Raw genomic sequence first — 17,374 nt, 5'->3', positions numbered from 1 at the left:
TAGAGAGTAGAGAGTGAGTAGTAGAGAGTAGTAGAGAGCAGTAGAGAGAGTAGCAGAGTGAGTAGTAGAGAGTAGTAGAGTGAATAGTAGAGTGAGTAGTAGAGAGTAGTAGAGAGTGAGTAGTAGAGAGTAGTAGAGAGTAAGTAGTAGAGTGAGTAGTAGAGAGCAGTAGAGAGTGAGTAGTAGAGAGTAGGAGAGAGTAAGTAGTAGAGAGTAGTGGAGAATATTCCAAAGTTTGGCACAGCACCACTTTCACAATGAGTCCAATCAAATCATATCACTTAGAGTACTTATTGAAGCGCTGAATCTTGGTGTATATTCAAATGCTTTTATTTTCCTTAAGTTTATGTACCACAGCCAGCCGAAACGTTTCGTTCTGTACAACAGAACTTCTTCAGGGCGTTCTTATTTCCTTCAAGTTATGTCGGTATCCCGTTGTCATATAACTAGATATTTCTTCCAAATGTTAGACGAGACATAAGTATATTCTTATTAAAAGTGACTAGGTATCAATTTTACCCACACAATTTGGGCAGACTTGAGTAATTTATAGCATCCTCAAAGTCAGTCTTTCAAAAATTCCAAAGTATAGGACATGATAATCCAAATCCAAATGTTTCTCAAGAAAAGTCATTTACAATCGTTCGGAATATCGGTGTTTGGGCAGATATGATCCAGGGACCCCCAGTATGCAAGGGGAATTAGTCCCCCCTCTACAAACATGCACGGGGGCTGCGTTGCAGAGAGGTGTAAAAAGGGTTGTGGCTTCATTACACCTCTCTGCAATGCAGTCCCCTGGCGCATACTGGAGATTCCTGGTGGGCTTTCAGGTCTTATATAGTTAGGAATTAGCATTAAAAAAACCTTTGAAATTCACTGAAAAAACCAAAGGTTTCACACCAGTTATAGTTAGGAATTAGCATTTAAAAAACCTTTGAAATTCACTGAAAAAACCATAGGTTTCACACCAGTTATAGTTAGGAATTAGCATTTAAAAAACCTATTAAATTCACTGACAAAACCAGTTATAGTTAGCTGGAAATTTTACTGACATAAAACCATTGAAATTCCCACGTTATAGTTAGTTGGACTCACTATAACTTGCGCGCCTGCAATGCACTGCTGATGACGTCACATATTACATCACTCATGACATGGTCAGTGACATCACTCATGACATCACTGATGACACCATCCAGTGAATGTGTGTCTTTCTGAAAAATAAATTTGTTTTATATATGTATTTGTAAAGGTCGATGGAAGAATAAATGTTTAAATAAGTGTGTAAATGGATGTTTTTTTTAAAAAAAATTGGTTGGTTAACTGGCTTATTAAGTGTATCTTAGTGAATACATATATTAGCGAGTATTGTTTAAATATTTAAATGTTTGTATCAGTGTTTCTCTTTGTGTATAAGTGGCTGCAGGGGTTGGTGACTGACTCACTGTTTGTATGTGTTTTGAAGACAGAATATGTGCAGGACTGTATGGGTGGACGAGTGTGTATATGTGTGTGTTAGTGAGTGAATGACTGTCTCACTAGTGTCTTCATTACTAACGACATATGTTTTAATCTAGTATATGTGAGTATTGATGTATATAAGTGAGTATAGTATATATAGTGAGAGATTGTAGGAGTTCCTGTTTAAATAAGTATGTGTTTCTATAAGTGATTGTTTAAGAGAGTAAGTATGTGTAAGTTTCCTTAGAAGTAAGGTGGTAGTGTGTGTATAAATGTATATGCAAATAAATGGATGTTCAATAGTTTATGTGCATGTGTGAGTATGTGTGTGAGTAACTTTTGGATGACTGCTGATGTGTAACAGGATGTATAGGTGTATCACTACATATGATGAGTGAGTATATATATGAGTGACTATATAGAACTGTTGGTGAATGAGTGGATGAGTATATAGATGGTGGAATTACTGAATTGGTTGTTGTTACTGGTTTGGGTATCTCCATTTTTTTGAAAATGTTTGTTTCTATTTTTGAATATTTGTTTCAAGCGTTACATTACACTGAAATTAGGTCTGTCACTCTGTCACAAGGATGGTGTCATCAGTGATGTCATGAGTGATGTCACTGACCATGCCATGAGTGATGTAATATGTGACGTCATCAGCAGTGCATTGCAGGCGCGCAAGTTATAGTGAGTCCAACTAACTATAACGTGGGAATTTCAATGGTTTTATGTCAGTAAAATTTCCAGCTAACTATAACTGGTTTTGTCAGTGAATTTAATAGGTTTTTTAAATGCTAATTCCTAACTATAACTGGTGTGAAACCTATGGTTTTTTCAGTGAATTTCAAAGGTTTTTTAAATGCTAATTCCTAACTATAACTGGTGTGAAACCTTTGGTTTTTTCAGTGAATATATATATATATATATATACACACACACACACAATATATATATATATATTTTTTTTCTTTCTGGGGACTGACAGATCAGCTTTCTATCTTTGCGTACAGTGCTGCCTGTGCTCTGCTTTGTATTGAATTGTCACTGTGTATACTTGTTATGAATTGACCTAAACTAGTTCTGCCACTCCCAGCCAGCTCATTATTCGAGGTCACATCACTTTCGCTTTTCAAGTTCTCCACTTGTTGCCAGTAAAGAAGACATACATAATTCAAGACACTCTGCACCCCTCACCCGTTCATGCACCGGATCTTATTACAATTCTAACTACCGCCAAAGAGTGATCCTCGTCGCCCAACAGACCATGCATCTGTCCGTTCTACGATGGAATGGCCATGGTGCAATTAACTCCCAACCAGAAGAAGAATCCTCAAAAACGACCTTGTGTTCTGAAGAGCTGCAAAGATTTCACTGTTCCAAATACTTCTCTCAAGTATATTTTAGACAGGGTGAAAATGATATGAAGACTTCTTCACACAAATCAGCAACTATCACTTGGGGCGAACTTACACTTACATCAGAAACTCAAATTCTAATGGCTATAAGAACAGTAAAACTTGTTCCCTTGTAGATCATCTCCCGATTATGTTTTACCATCTGTAAACTCCTATAACCGGCTATCTATGATGATTATCACATCCTGACATGATTATCAGACCCTTTGGTACACAAGAAAGTTCTTCTAAGACCAAAGAAAAGACCAAAAAACAAACAAACATTGTTCCCTCTACACATGGCAATAGTAGGCTCATTACCCAACTGTCAGCCGCAGCCAACTGAAGCGAGCACCACGTTGCTGTACAACTCCGATTCCTTATTTTTTTTTTATTGATATTTCATACATTTGGTACAGCCACAATGATTATTCCTTTGAATAAAAAGGTAAAAGTTTGTCTCAAGTTCAGTGTGAGGTTTTAGAAAGTCACCTCCCAATAAGGCAGGGATTACATTCAGTTTACCAGATGTTTAAGTATTTTAATCTGCAAATACCCCATCCTCCTTGAGACCCTGCAGGTCTGCTCTTGCATACAGTGGTGCATGTGATCTCCACAGAATGGCTTTCTATAGAGGAACAGGGCACGGGTGAGAGTAAAGGCGGACGGGGCTGAGGGGTCCCTACTAAACATTGACCGCTCTTTAGATTGTATATACCAAACCCAGTTCAGAGGAGAATGTTCTTGATGACTGTGCATCTTACTGTACTGAGTTGTTTACAATATCATAAGCCTTTCGTAGCACAATTAAATAAACGAGGGTGAGGTAGCTTTCTTAGTGCAATCAATTTATTTGCTTTCATTTTTGCTTCATAATAAACTATCCTAGAGCATGACTGAGATTTATTCTGGTCCTTCCAATAACATTGATTTTCTTTGATTCCTGTAGTGTTGTTTTTGCATACTTTATACTCACTATTTCATAAGCAGGATTGATCCAGTAAAGATCTTGGGACGTGCTTCCTACGCTACAGAAGGACAAGTGCAGAGCACTCCTGTGTGCTGGCCATACCCAGTCTGTGTGGGCAGTGAATGGGATGCAGTGAGGTGCGAGATGTCTCAGCGACGGTGGATATTCTCACAGATTGCCCCGACATCTGCCAATCTACTTAAGGGTTGCAGTAATAGAGTTGCAGTCATTCAAAAACTCTCAACCAAGAAGCACCTTACTCCCTTCGATTTACGCCTGTGATCATAGCGCTACACCGTCAAAGAATAACACTAATCTGAGCAGTATAAAAGATGACCAGTGGGTAAATTTCTTACATGGCATGTGAATTTGCTACACAGCAACGCCCAATAGTCGTACTGTGGTGTGAAACTAACTTCAAAGGTGCATCTTGTTGGACCTGGCCCTTTTTGCAGAGTTATCCCCAAACATTTTCCCTTCTCCCTCCTATTTGCTGTGACCTGTTCTTGTTGGCTCTAGGACTCTGTGCATTTTACTACTGCTGATCAGTACTAAAGTGCATATGCTTTCTGTGCAAATTGTGATTCTTATTAGTTATCCATGATTCGCGTATTTGATTTACTGGTAAGTCCCTAGTAAAGTGCAGTTGGTGTGCACGGGGCATGTACATCAAATGCTACTAGTGGGCCTATAGCAATGACTGCGCCACATACATGAGTAACCCTGTAAACTTATCTCCGGCCAACAATGCAGTGTCTGTGAGTGCAGTTGTATACTGCCATGCCGACCTGGCAAGTGTACCCCAGCTCGGAAATTAAAAACAAACATTTTAGTGAAGATGGTTTTTAAATTCTGTGTTTGAAAATACTACTTTTAGAAAGTGGACATTTTCTTGTTTAACCATCCTGTGTCTCTGCCTGCCTGTGGAATCTATGTCTGGTTTAGACTGACAGGGGCCTGTTTGTGCATTCACTCTAGACAGTAACACAGAGGGAGTTAAGGTGTCTCCTGCATATCCTGGTGGCCAATCACCAGGCCGATGAGTCTTACTGAGCCAGAGTGGTGGGAGGATTTGTCAAGGACACTTGAATATGGCTGTGCCTGGCCTCTCATAATGCTGTCTCCAACCCCCTGGAGTGTGTCTGGAGCCAAGACAGGGCAAGGCTAGAACTTGTGCACTGCAAAGACTTTCCTTTGAAGAATACCTAATTCAAAGGCCAAAAGGGGTAAAACTATTGGACCTAACACCCTACACATTTCGAACACTTCTGGATCAAGAGGAGACTCTCTGCCAACGAGAAGAGCTGAAGAGCTGTAAGGAGGAGGACTACCCCTTTGCTGTGTTTTGCTTTACTGGGTTGGCCTGCAGTTGCTGCTTCTGCTTTGGACAGGAAAAGGACAGGACTTTGCTGTTTATCCTGCTTGTGAAGTTTCTCCAAGGGCATGTGTGTGCTTGCCTCCTATCAAGTCTCAGGTCCCTCAAAGACTTCACCTGCAGTATCCCTGAACTCCGCTGCTGGGAGTTCTGGCCTGCCAAGTGATGCCAATTCCAGTCCTAGGCCCTTGGAGATTGTTCCTGCGGCAAAAAGCTACAAAAGCCTTAAAAATTGACGCTTCGCCCTTCCAGCACCTGTTTTTCTTACACAGCACCGTTGTGTGAGAAACGTTTCCACGCACCGCCGGTGTGCGGCCAAAGAAAGTGACCCTGCGCCTGCCTGTAGCCAAAGAAACCACCGCAGGCAGAGTTCAGTGCACCGTGTCTCCGAAGTCTGAGATCCCCGTTTGATTCCGACATAGGCCCTGCTGTGTGACAAAGAATAAATGCATCGTGGGACCGCAGCTGAAGAAATTGACGCTGCATCGACCTTCAGCACATCTGGATTTCTACGAATCGCACCTGTGCGTCAAGTTTTCCACTGAATCACCTGCAGACAAGAACCGTCTTAGACTTCAACACATCGCTTACCCTTACAGTCTGGATTCGTTACAACACTTCTCCTGCGTGGTGCAGAACTGATGCATCGCCTCCCCAGGGATTCCGGAATCGAAGCATCGCTGTGTTTTCCAACACTTCCCTCCTATGCTGCTCTTTTTCTTTGTGAATTTGGACGCATCTGAGGTACTTTGTGTAAAATCACTGCACCCAGAGTACTATAGACAGAATTGCTTGAAACCTTTAAAAAGTCATGCTTTGAGTTTTTTTTATGTTGGATTTTTGTCGTTTTGGTCTAGTTTAGTTTAACTAAAGATTGTTTACTACTCTAAACAGGTATAGTGTCTATTTGTAGTGTTTTCACTGTGTTACTGTGTGTGTTATATACAAATACTTTACATATTGCCTCTGAGAGAAGCCTGACTGCTCGTGCCAAGCTACCAAGGAGGTGAGCCGGGGTGATCTTGGGTGTGTAACTCCCTTACCCTCACTTGAAGGAAGGGTCCCTATTTGGACAGGGTGCAAGCCACTGCCAACTAGAGACACCCATTTCTACCACATCCCTTCACTGGGTTCCTCAGAGACTGCCTATCTTCTTCTACACTCCATACAACTGTAACATACCACTGTAACAAACTACTCGATGTAAATATGCAAAAAACACAATATGCCCTTTGAAACATTGAAAGCTGAATAAAGGTAGGTCCTTTGCTTCATGTAACGTGCCAGTTGCTTGATTGACAATGTACTCTCATTTTGAGATACAGGTAAGTTCTCAACGGTGTGTGACTTGTTTGATTATGTGAATTTATTTCCAGCTAGAAAGCTCAGAAATGACTCCAGATACCAGAACACCAAGTGAAGAGTAAAGGTGTTTATTTCAAGACTGAATTAAATTTAGTACAGGCTAACGTGTTTAAGTTGGGGTTAAACCCTTTCTTTACATTACTGACAGAGATCAGAAGCCCCTTGCACACTAAATGGAGGGTACAAATACCTGCCTGTTTTGATAGAAAGAAAGTTATGGGTTCCAGGAATTATTCAGACCCTGCTTTGAGGTTTTAGAGCACTTTCCAGGTCAGCTGATCACCCAAAAGCATTGAATCCAGAGTGTATCCTGGTGTGACAGATAAAAGAATCAGAGGAAGATGACAATTTCCAGACAGCATAAGGTTTCTGTTAAGTGGGGAGGATAAGTATTGCAGCTGAGGTCTCTCTGCTTTATTGCTAGATACTTGAACACATCTACTATTATGCCAGACTGGTAAACCATAAACATGATACCCTCTTGGGTCATGTTCGCGCTATATAAACCTTTATAAATAAATAAATAAACATATAAAATAGTTGCGGCGATCATTACACAGGTGTCTCTCTTGGGGATCATCAAGCTCACCGTTAACATAGTTGTAAAACACGGCCCTAGTGCTCTTCACACTACTGGCGCTCCCCACAGACCCGCCAATGTCCCAGAGTTCGGTGTAGTATGTCTTCTCCGCAGGAGTCCCCTCTTTGTATTCATGGATCTAAGAAGCAAAACAACAAGTATGTTTGTGGGTGAAATTCAGCTTCTGGCAGTCAAGGAACACAAGACATTTCTTTGTACATGTCAAGGTACGCCATGATTCATAGTAACTGTGCAGGTCTGGCACACTTTGGCATATTTGAAAAGGGGTGGACTCAGAACGAGTGGAGGATGAGGCAAGTCAGGTACAATCCATGTATTGACTTTCGAGGGTCCTGTTTTGAAACTGTCCCATTTCTGTCTTCATTGTCTCACTGCCACCATTCTGTCTTCATTGTCTCACTGCCACCATGGCTGGCCCCCCCATTAAAGGTTAAAAGATCAAAGTGCAAGTACATTCTTGAGGCTAAGCAGGCCTCAGCAAGTCAAAGAAGGTGATAGCTGCAGCCTTCTTTACTAAGTTAAAATTGAGAACTCTGCTTCCAATCAATGTACAAGAAAATTGCAAAAGAACAATTGATGGACGGAATGCTGGACAATGCAAACATTCACTCACAGTCACAAGGATCTGGGGTTAATCCATTCTTCTTTTGCTCATCACGCCACTCCAGTTTGGACCCAGCCATATGCAAATCAGTCTTGACCCTGTTCCTTATGAGAACAGTCCAGCCGAACTGCCAAGCTAGGTCCTCCCTGGACCGGAAACAAGCATCCTAGGACCAGTTTTAGGGCGTCAGCCCATATCAGCCAGGCTAGCTTGAATCCAGTGGTGCAGTGAGCACGGGACCCACGTCTGGGCATATTCTTCCCACTTAGGGTGACACATGCAATAAAACGATGGATTTAGGCCTAGGATGCTTGTTTTCAGTCAAGACAGGACATGGTCTGGCAGTTCGGGTTGGACTGTTCCCATTGGGCGCAGGTATAAGACTGATCTGCATATGGCTGGGTTCAAACTGGAATGGAATGGGGAGCAAAAAAACTATGGATTTAGGCCCAGATCTCTTTACTGGGGTGAATGTATGACGTTATTCTACATTCTGTCCATCAATTGTTATTTTTGCATTTGTCACCCAGAGTGGGACGGGTATGCCCAGACGAGGGTCCCGTGCTCTCCATGCCACTGGAGTCAAGCTATCCTGGCTGATGAGAGGTGAAACTGGTTGTAGGATGATTGTTTCCAGTCCAGGGAGGACCTGGCCTGGCAGTTCGGGCTGAACTGTTCCCATAGGGTGCAGGGCCAAGACTGATTTGCATATGGCTGGGTTCAAACTGGAATGGCATGGGGAGCACAAAAAGGATGGATTTTGGCCCAGATCTTTGTACTGGGGTGAGTGTATTGGGCTGCATTCTTTCAAGCAATTATTCTTTTTGCATTTGCTCCAATCAATGTACAGCAAAAACATATCTGTTACTCTTATCATGAATACCTGTGATGACCATGCATATCATACAATTATACAAATAATGGAAAAAAGAAGGAAGTAAACAAAGTCAAATTCTTAGATGTATCAGCGTAAATGAAAGCTGGGTAGTAAAAGTCTTTCACATACCACAGGATGTTTAAAATGTAATTTCTAACTGTATGGCTCTATATTTGTAATTTATAACTATAGAGCCCAGAAATTCTACCCGTCACCTCTACTAAACCTCCACTTATTTTTCTTAATTATCAAAGCAATTCCCCCAAAATAAATTTAAAGCAGGGGTGAGGATACTTTAAAGAACCCAAACTTTGCATTTTAAGATATACATTTCTCTGCCTCAAAGTTAAGCGAACCGTTCAAACATTTGCTAAAGTATCAAACTCCTTTCGCTGTATGCCCATGCTAGAATCGCATTCTTTTATATTATTATTCAAGGGAATGTACATAGTATTTGTATTTGATCTGTTAGCAAAAAGAAAGTAAATCAATGTACTTGGTATTCAGTGCCTGTTTCACAAATGTAAACTGAAAAGTATGTGTAAGTTTATGGTTCTTTGCAATTCACAAAGACATTTTGCGAGCTCATTCTTTTACTTTCAGAGAATGCAACGCATCAATTTTCAGAAAGGAAAGTTTTTTTTTTATTGATGCCCAAAAATTGCAATACATTAAATCCATTAAAACCAATACATCCATAAAAAGGAATTACCTTTAGGCAAACATAACATTTCTAAAAGTTCATATATAATACAAGAAGTCAGGGACAAATACACACAAAAAAAGGAAAAAGTAGTTTTTTAACTACATACATAAGGTAATAACCCCTCCTAATCTCAGTCAAAATACGTAGCCCATATTTTTACGAACTTCCTAATACCCCCCACACGTAGTGCATAAGTGCATTCACTTCTTCTAACTGCTTGCATTTTATGGGCCCATTCTAGGACGGAAGGAATCAAATCGGTGCGCCACCTTTGCAATAAAAGTGATCTAGCTACTGCCATCGCAATGTATAAAAATTTAACCAAATAGTCAGGAAGGGAAAGGTCTGGATCAAAATCAATAACAATTAACAAATCACTCGCTGCTAATTGAATACCACATTCGATTTCCAAATAGCAAAAGATGTCCTTCCAGAACTTCTGAATCCTGGGGCATAGTAACATAATATGCGACCAATTGGCTGAAGGATAACTAATGCAGCGAAAACAATGCGGTGAATGATTGGTATACATTTTCGAAAGGGAGAGAGGGGTTCGGTATAGTTGCCACTTACTAAAAAAAAGCATCCTACTCCAATTTGCACCTGTGAGCGTGCTGAAGTTAAGATTATTGATAGTTGACCACAAGTTGGCAGAGATTTCTAGGTCTTCACAATCCATCCATTTTTTGATAGCCTTCTGTCCAAGATCTAGGGCCCTAACTGAGGCTAAGCGCTTTTTCCATGCCCCAGGTTTTCTGCCAGGTGCATTTTCTAAGAGTTCGTTGGTTAGCTGATGTCGTTCCCTAATTTGAGAAACATCCAGCTCAGCAAGGAATTTATGGAAGATGTTATATGACCCCAGAAGAATAAAATCATTAACAATCAAACGCGCCATTTCGGTCATAGTCAGCCATTTTATATTTCTCAGAAAATTACGAAATCCTGCCGAATCCCACTTTAAAGTGGGTTCTGAGGATTGTGTGATCCCTGCTAGTGGTAAAATGTCAGCTAGTAGAGTGGTTGAGTTGATTACAGGAATGGAATATCTTTTATAAAGAGCCTGTCGTTTTTTAAAAAGCCAGTGGAGACACTTATGACGGACCCGCTTGGGGGAACGGTAAATTGACAATGGGGAATGGATTTGACTTTCCTTACACATTAACTCCATGAAACTATAAATAAAAAGATTTGACTGTGGTTGGGGTTTGAATCTAGATAAATACTGTGCAAATTAAGCATAGTAATAATCCCTGAGATTCGGAAGGCCTAGACCTCCTAAATCCCATTCTTTATATAATGTGCTAAGTGCAATTCGTGATGATTTTTTGCCCAAAGAAAAGTTCTGAACATAAGATTCTACTTGGGTGAAAAAGGAACCTGACAAAATACAAGGGATGGTTGAAAACAGAAAATTAAACAGAGTAAGAACAGACATTTTAATCAAGGCAACCCGGCCCGATAACGGTAGAGAGTTCCAGCGTGAAAACAAGGCCTGAATTTTTCGAAGGAGCGGTACAAAATTCAGATGATATAAATCGGAGACTCTTTCAGAGAAATATACCCCAAGATATATTTTAGGTTGGGTGTTGGCGCAAGCAAGGATATCGGGGTACAGATCCAAGCTTGCACTACCACATTGTAACATTTCGGTTTTCCTTTTATTAATGCGATACCCACCTAGAGCCTCAAAGTCCTCAAAGACCTGGAAGACTTTAGCCTGAACCTCTATCTCAGGTTTGATAATGAGCAGGATATCGTCAGCGTATAATTTAAATTTCGCCATAGATGCAATTGGGGGACGGATATCGGCACAGTTCCTTATAGCTATCGCCAATGGTTCGAGAAAAAAAAAGCAAACAAGAGCGGTGATAAAGGGCACCCTTGCCTTGTGTCCTGTTTTACTTTGACCTACACGGCCACCGAGATGTTGTCAATTACATTGGCTTCAGCATTCTTGTATAAATTATAAATCAGGGCCGTGATCTTTAAGGAAAGGCTAAAGTGATCTAGGATCATAAACAATGTTTCCACACAAGGTCAAAAGCCTTCTCGGCTTCTAGTAGAAGGACTAACGCAGGAATTCTCTTGGTATCAAATAGTCCAACGCCTCAGATAAATAATGTGTGTTGGAGGCTAGCTGCCTACCAGCGGTAAAACCGTTCTGGTCTGAATGTATTAACCCTTTCGATGCTCATGACGAGCTGAGCTCGTCATGATGCACAGTTGAGCTGTGCTGATGACGAGCTGAGCTCGTCATGAATAAAGCCAAAGTGCAGTTTCCAGCACAGGAGGGGAAAACACCTAGCAGCCAAGGTGTTAATTGCGCCGCGTGATGGTTAAACCGAAGTGACAATAATTTAGTGATGATTTTATAGTCTGAGTTTAACAACCTTATCAGGCGATAAGAGTTCGGATCCTCACTGTTCTTGCCTTTTTTTCAGAAAGCTGACTATGTTGCCTTGTCTGAAGGACTCTGGTATTCCCCCCCTCCCCTGCCCCCCCCCCCCATCGAGCATAGAGTTTACTAAACGAAGAAAAAGTCCGCCACTGAACTAAAAAAGACTTAAAAAAATTCAGGCGGAAACCCATCCGGGCCACAGGCCTTGCCATTTGGCAGATTCTTAATGACCCCCTCCAGCTCTTCCATAGTGAAGGGGCTTGCTATAGAGAGTTTCTCTAAATCTGAGCGTGTCGGCAGGCTATTGTGCTGCAAAAAACCTTCTAGCAAAGTCATATCCACAGTCTGATGTTGGCCATAAATGGACTTCTAATGCTGTAGCATTATTCCCCCAATTTTAACTGGGTCATCTATACGTGAGGCAGTTGAGGGGCATGTCAACGCATTGATCTGATTTGCAGCAGCCTGCTCCCTCGTCTGCCAAGCTAAAAACCTGAAAGAAACAAGTGGGGGGGTCAAAGGGGAATTTTTAACGACCACGGTAGCTCAAACCCCTATGCCTATTGAAAAAACAAACAAGAGTTACCTGGTCCAAATGATTGCTTGTGTGTTGTGTCGCGCAAAGAAACCGCTAGACCAACATGTCATCACTATGATAATGCTGGGTTGGAAAAAATTCCCATCAGCCCACCGTTATGGTGGAGTATCGTCATGTGGGATACATATCATAAACCCAAATCTCTCCCAGCGCACCTGGTAATGATGCGGAGATGGATTTTGAAAAATACTTTTCCAAACCACAGTATTTCAAAGGTAGGACTGATGGAGTGCAGTGCTCGTGAAAAAGAAGGTAAAGTGTAGATAAAATTGGCTCCTGAGACAAAAAATATGTTTATTAGGTATTATCTCAGGGTCAAAGGTTAAAAACAACGCCTAATAGTCTCAAGAACTGACTATATAACGGCGCAGTGCATGGAGGTCGACATGTTTCAGCTTATGTGGACAGGGAGTCCAAGCTTTCTTCAGGACCAGATGATATTAAGCGACTGCAATTTGTGAAAACTAGGTGCATTGACAATATGGATTAATCCTACCAGAAACTTTGAGCCCAAATGTTCTCTGGTGTTTATCCAACTATTCGTTATTCTCCCAGTATTTTGTGGGAGATCACCTCACCTCACCCGGCACCCATTCGGGAAGAAGGAGGCCCCGCTCTGTCCGTCGGTACCTCTTGGGCCAGCGTCCGAGCAGGAGTGGAGGTAGCGGTGGGCTGATGGGAATTTTTTCCAACCCAGCATTATCATAGTGATGACATGTTGGTCTAGCGTTTTTTTTGCGCGACACAACACACAAGCAATCATGTGGACCAGGTAACTCTTGTTTGTTTTTTCAATAAGCTAAAAACCTGTCCATAAAATTACTTTCCTCATATGTTTTTTGGCAATGTTTTTTGGCAATGTTGGTAGGAGGCTTCACTCTGAGTGTAATAATTCGCACTGAGTGCACGCTTATCCTGCTCCAGCGGACGCTGATTAAACATAGAGCGGTTAATAAGAAAAGCAGAGTAAGACACTTGGATCTTCTGCTCCAAGATTCTCTTATCTTTCCTTACTTTTTTACCAATTTCTGCGTCTTTTCCAATAATCAACCCCCAGATGAAGGCCTTAAGTGTGTCCCAGACTCACTATTTCGTGATAAAAAATCCTTAATCTCTGTCCCAATAAAGCCCACCCAGTCCTCTTCATTAAAATATTGTCTGTTCAGCGACCACCGTTTAGGGGACCTACCGCAGTTTCCTAAGAGTAGCTTAAGCACCAACAAGGCATGATCAGAGAATCTGTTATATAGGAATATTTGCTGACTAAAACTCAACTTCCATAAAACCCCCCAAAAAAATCAATGCGTGATAAAGAACGAAATCTACCTGGCCAACAAGTATACGCTATTTTGGTTGGAAAGGCCAAACGTCATGGATCCTGTAGATCGATGGTTACTCCAAAGTGTTGCAACGTTCTTAAGGATTTAGGTTTCAAATACTTTTTATCCTGCATTGAAGAATCTAGTTTAGGATTCATTAGAACATTAAAATTACCCCCCAAAATCAGCTCCCCAGGTACCTGAATTAGGGACTGAAACAGATCCTCATAGTAAAGCGGTCCTCAACCAGGGCATATATGATGACAAAAGTTATCAGTCTCTGTCTTTGTCTAAGAGAGCAGGTAACCCAGCACCAGCGACCGTGCAGATCGTTATCAAAATTGACCACCTCCGCCTGAAGTTTTTAAATTAAAAAATATTGCTGTCCCTCTATGGGAAGCGGAAGACAACGATAATAGGCTGCCCAGGACCTGAACGTCGAAAAATCGGGCAGCTTTGCAGCAGGTATATGAGTCTCTTGTAACAAAATCACTGCTGGGTTTTCGGTTTTAATCCATAATTCAATTGCCTGCATTTTCTTTTTATTATTGAGACTGTTAACATTAAAAGAAATCACTTTCAGCAGTTCTTTACTAGCCATAGTTAAAACCTAAACAAGGCTTAAGCCACTTAAACATCTTACTCAGAGTCAAGCTAACAAACGGATGTATAAAACCTGAATGGATTAAAAAAAAAAAAAAGAAAAAAGACTTCATTTCCCCCCCCGTTATGCTCCCAACCCACCCCTTGTGACTCCTCCTCCCGAAATGTGGAAACCCCCCCACCACACCAACCGTATTTCAACCCCCACCCCCAACCTGGGTGTCATGTAATTACATCCGAGGGATATCACCCCTGACCCCCCAGCAATGCTGAAAATTATTATCAATTAATTACACATACGAGCGAGCATGCACAGTAAGGATTCAGCCGCTATTATAATCAAATAGCAGCTTTACAAACAACATAACCTTGACTGGGCCTTCCAATGAAAGAAGCAACGGGTAAGCATTGCTTAACCCACCTAATCCCCCAGTTTCCCTGCCAGTGGAGTTATAATATTAAACAGCATCTCCCTCTACAAATCACATTTTCATTTCATTTCATTTCTAAACCCCGGAGCCCAGCAAGAACTCTTTTAATAATTCCTGGGCTTCATCCAGATCGGAAAACATAAAAAATTTGCCCTTAACAAAGACCCTCAATTTGGACTTCTGGGCGATGGTGCATGTGCCCCATTAGCTTTAAATAGATGGAGGATCTTCACAAATTCTTTCCTCCTGCGTGCCGCCACAGCTGTCATATCAGAAAAAATGTGACATTTTACAGTCTCATTCACTGCAAATTGTCCCTACTGGATTGCTTTAGACGATATCCTCTCTTTTATGTGATAGTCTGCAAAGTTTAACAGTATTGTACGTGGTAACGTGGAATTTAGAAACCGGTGGGCAGGAACACGATGAGCCCTGGTGATTGTGAGATCGCCTTCAAACTCTAGCATGATCTTTTGTTTGATAAATGTGTTGACCCACTGCAAGGTTTGGGAGCCCTCGATTCCTTCCGCAATTCCCACTATCCGGAGATTGGCCCTCCGAGAGTGATTTTCTAACTCCTCCAGTTTATTCTCAAGGGCATGCTGGCTTTTAACCGCCGCTTTGGCCTCTTCCATTGTGATGGTCATCTGGTCCTCTAAGGTTGAGATCCTGGTTTTTGCCTCCTGCAGTTTAACTGGAAGGGTTGACATTGTGCCTTCGATTTTCTCTAGGCGTTGATGAAGAGAGGCAAGTTCAGCTTTCTGAGATCTTTCAACTTCCTCCAGAATTAAGTTTAGCATGTCTTTGACACTCATCTGAAATTTACCAACTGGTTCCATATTAGGGCTAGATTTAACATGGGAAGGGTCCACAGTAGAAGAAGAGCTCCCTTCCAAAATCCCCTTGGGGGGAACAGGCTCTTGTACGGGAGCCTGAGCCTGAAGCTGAGTTGGTAACTTGACTTGAGGGGTCGATGTTGTACTTTGGGTACTGGGAGCACTGGAGGTGAGGACTCCTGGTCCTGGTCCATCAGGAATTTCCGAGGTTTCCGAGGTTCCTGGATGTCCCACTTGTCTCCCTTTCTGAGTGGTCAGCAGAGTTAGAAACGCTGTCTCGTCCGGATTGGGTGTTTGGCCCAGGGATGTCTCCGTGATTGCAATGAGACCAGTTTTCAAATTTGCTTGCGTTTTACCAGACTCAAAGGGGTCAAGTCTACTACTACTGGTATTAGAGCTGATGGAGATATAACACCAGAAGTTTCCTTAGAGAGCTTGAGGGCAGAGCTAGAGCCGGGAGAGGGGGACTGCAGTGGTGTTTTTTTTTAGAAAATAATGCAAATTGTTTTGCTTCTTTTGTCACTTTAGCCTTTTTAAGACCTTTGGACCCTGAGATCTCCTGTGGAGTTATTCCAGGCATAACAGTAGCTATGTTCTTATCAGCCACACCCACTGAGCCCGCCTGATCCGAAGATGCGACCGAGGATGGTTCCTCTTCCTCTGAGCTCTCGAGTTGAATCAAGGTCAAGCAGATTTGGGGCATTCTCCTTACAGGCCAATCGGGCTTCCTCTTTTACCTCCCTAGCCTGTACTCGGCGAGTTTTGACCTTGAGGCGGGCATTGAGCAGTTTTCCCATTCTGGCCGTAGTCCTGCCGGAATGCCTCCTTACCACTCCTTGACGCTTATTACAACCCAGCGAGATAGCGTAGAAAGTACTTATAGAATATGCCTCTTATTTATACAGATTCTCCCAATGAGGCATGAAGTTCGAAAAACTTCCACATACAGCTTCTCCCAGGGTGCAGCGTGAGGTTGAGCCCAACGTAAAACCAGCGTGTTGCAGACTGCAAAGGAACGGAGGAGGCACCTTGCGAGAGAGAAACAAAGTGAAGCCAGAATCTATCATGTTGCCTGTTATAGCAGGGCATGCAGGATGCAGAGGTGTTTATTAATGTTTACAATCAGCGGGGGCTCACTTCCACACACAGCTTCTCCCAGGGTGCAGAGGTGTTTATTAATGTTTACAGCCTATGCCCAGACCTCGGCATTTAAATAGCTGCAATGAGGAAGAAGCGCTCGTATATCAAAGCAGCCGCCGCCGTGGCCTCTCTTGCCTCCCTCTCCTTACCTCCAGCGGGCTCCGTCAACACCTGGCAGGGGAGCGTAAACGCTTCTGTCCAGCAAGCGCTTCGTAGTTCAGATGGAAAAACAGACACCGCCGTGCGGAAAAGGAATGCTCCGCTTTGCTGCTCAGCCCCAGGCTCAACAGCGATACCGCAATGCTTCAGCAGGGCCAGAAGAGCGAGAGCACCAGCCTCCCGCACGCACGCAAGGCACAATCTGCCATGGCTGGGAGCGGGGCTCAGATCACCTGTGGCTATGCGGCGTGGTACTCCGCAGCCATTCCGGCAAGGTCTCCTTGTTTCGCAGAGCAGAAAGGAATGCTTGCTGTTGTTAAGTGGACGAAAAACAATTGCTTAAAACTAAACGCCAACAAAACAAAACTGAAATACTTCTCTTAGGCAAACACACTCACACTTGAGGAGACCATTGGTGAACGGTCAGTCTCGGACTAACCTCCTAAGCCCAAACCGGTTACTTAGAATCTAGAAGTATGGATGAACGACACTCTTGTCTTTGAGGCACAAGCCAAATCACTGACGGGTACCTGC

The 17,374-nt window shown here is 42.4% G+C and overlaps 1 protein-coding gene across 1 annotated transcript in view; it reads right to left on the bottom strand.

The window, feature by feature from the left end:
• RABL3 (RAB, member of RAS oncogene family like 3) overlaps nucleotides 1-17,374 on the bottom strand; it is a 68,466-nt gene that overhangs the window by 16,865 nt on the left and 34,227 nt on the right. Inside the window, exon 3 of the mRNA XM_086935627.1 lies at nucleotides 7,158-7,287. Coding sequence (XP_086791753.1) covers nucleotides 7,158-7,287 — 130 coding nt within the window. The remainder of the gene's footprint in view (nucleotides 1-7,157; nucleotides 7,288-17,374) is intronic.

Source organism: Lissotriton vulgaris, chromosome 8, assembly GCF_964263255.1.
Source record: "Lissotriton vulgaris chromosome 8, aLisVul1.2, whole genome shotgun sequence".
In the NCBI taxonomy this organism is placed as follows: Eukaryota; Metazoa; Chordata; class Amphibia; order Caudata; family Salamandridae; genus Lissotriton; species Lissotriton vulgaris.
This window is presented reverse-complemented; position numbering and strand designations above follow the sequence as displayed.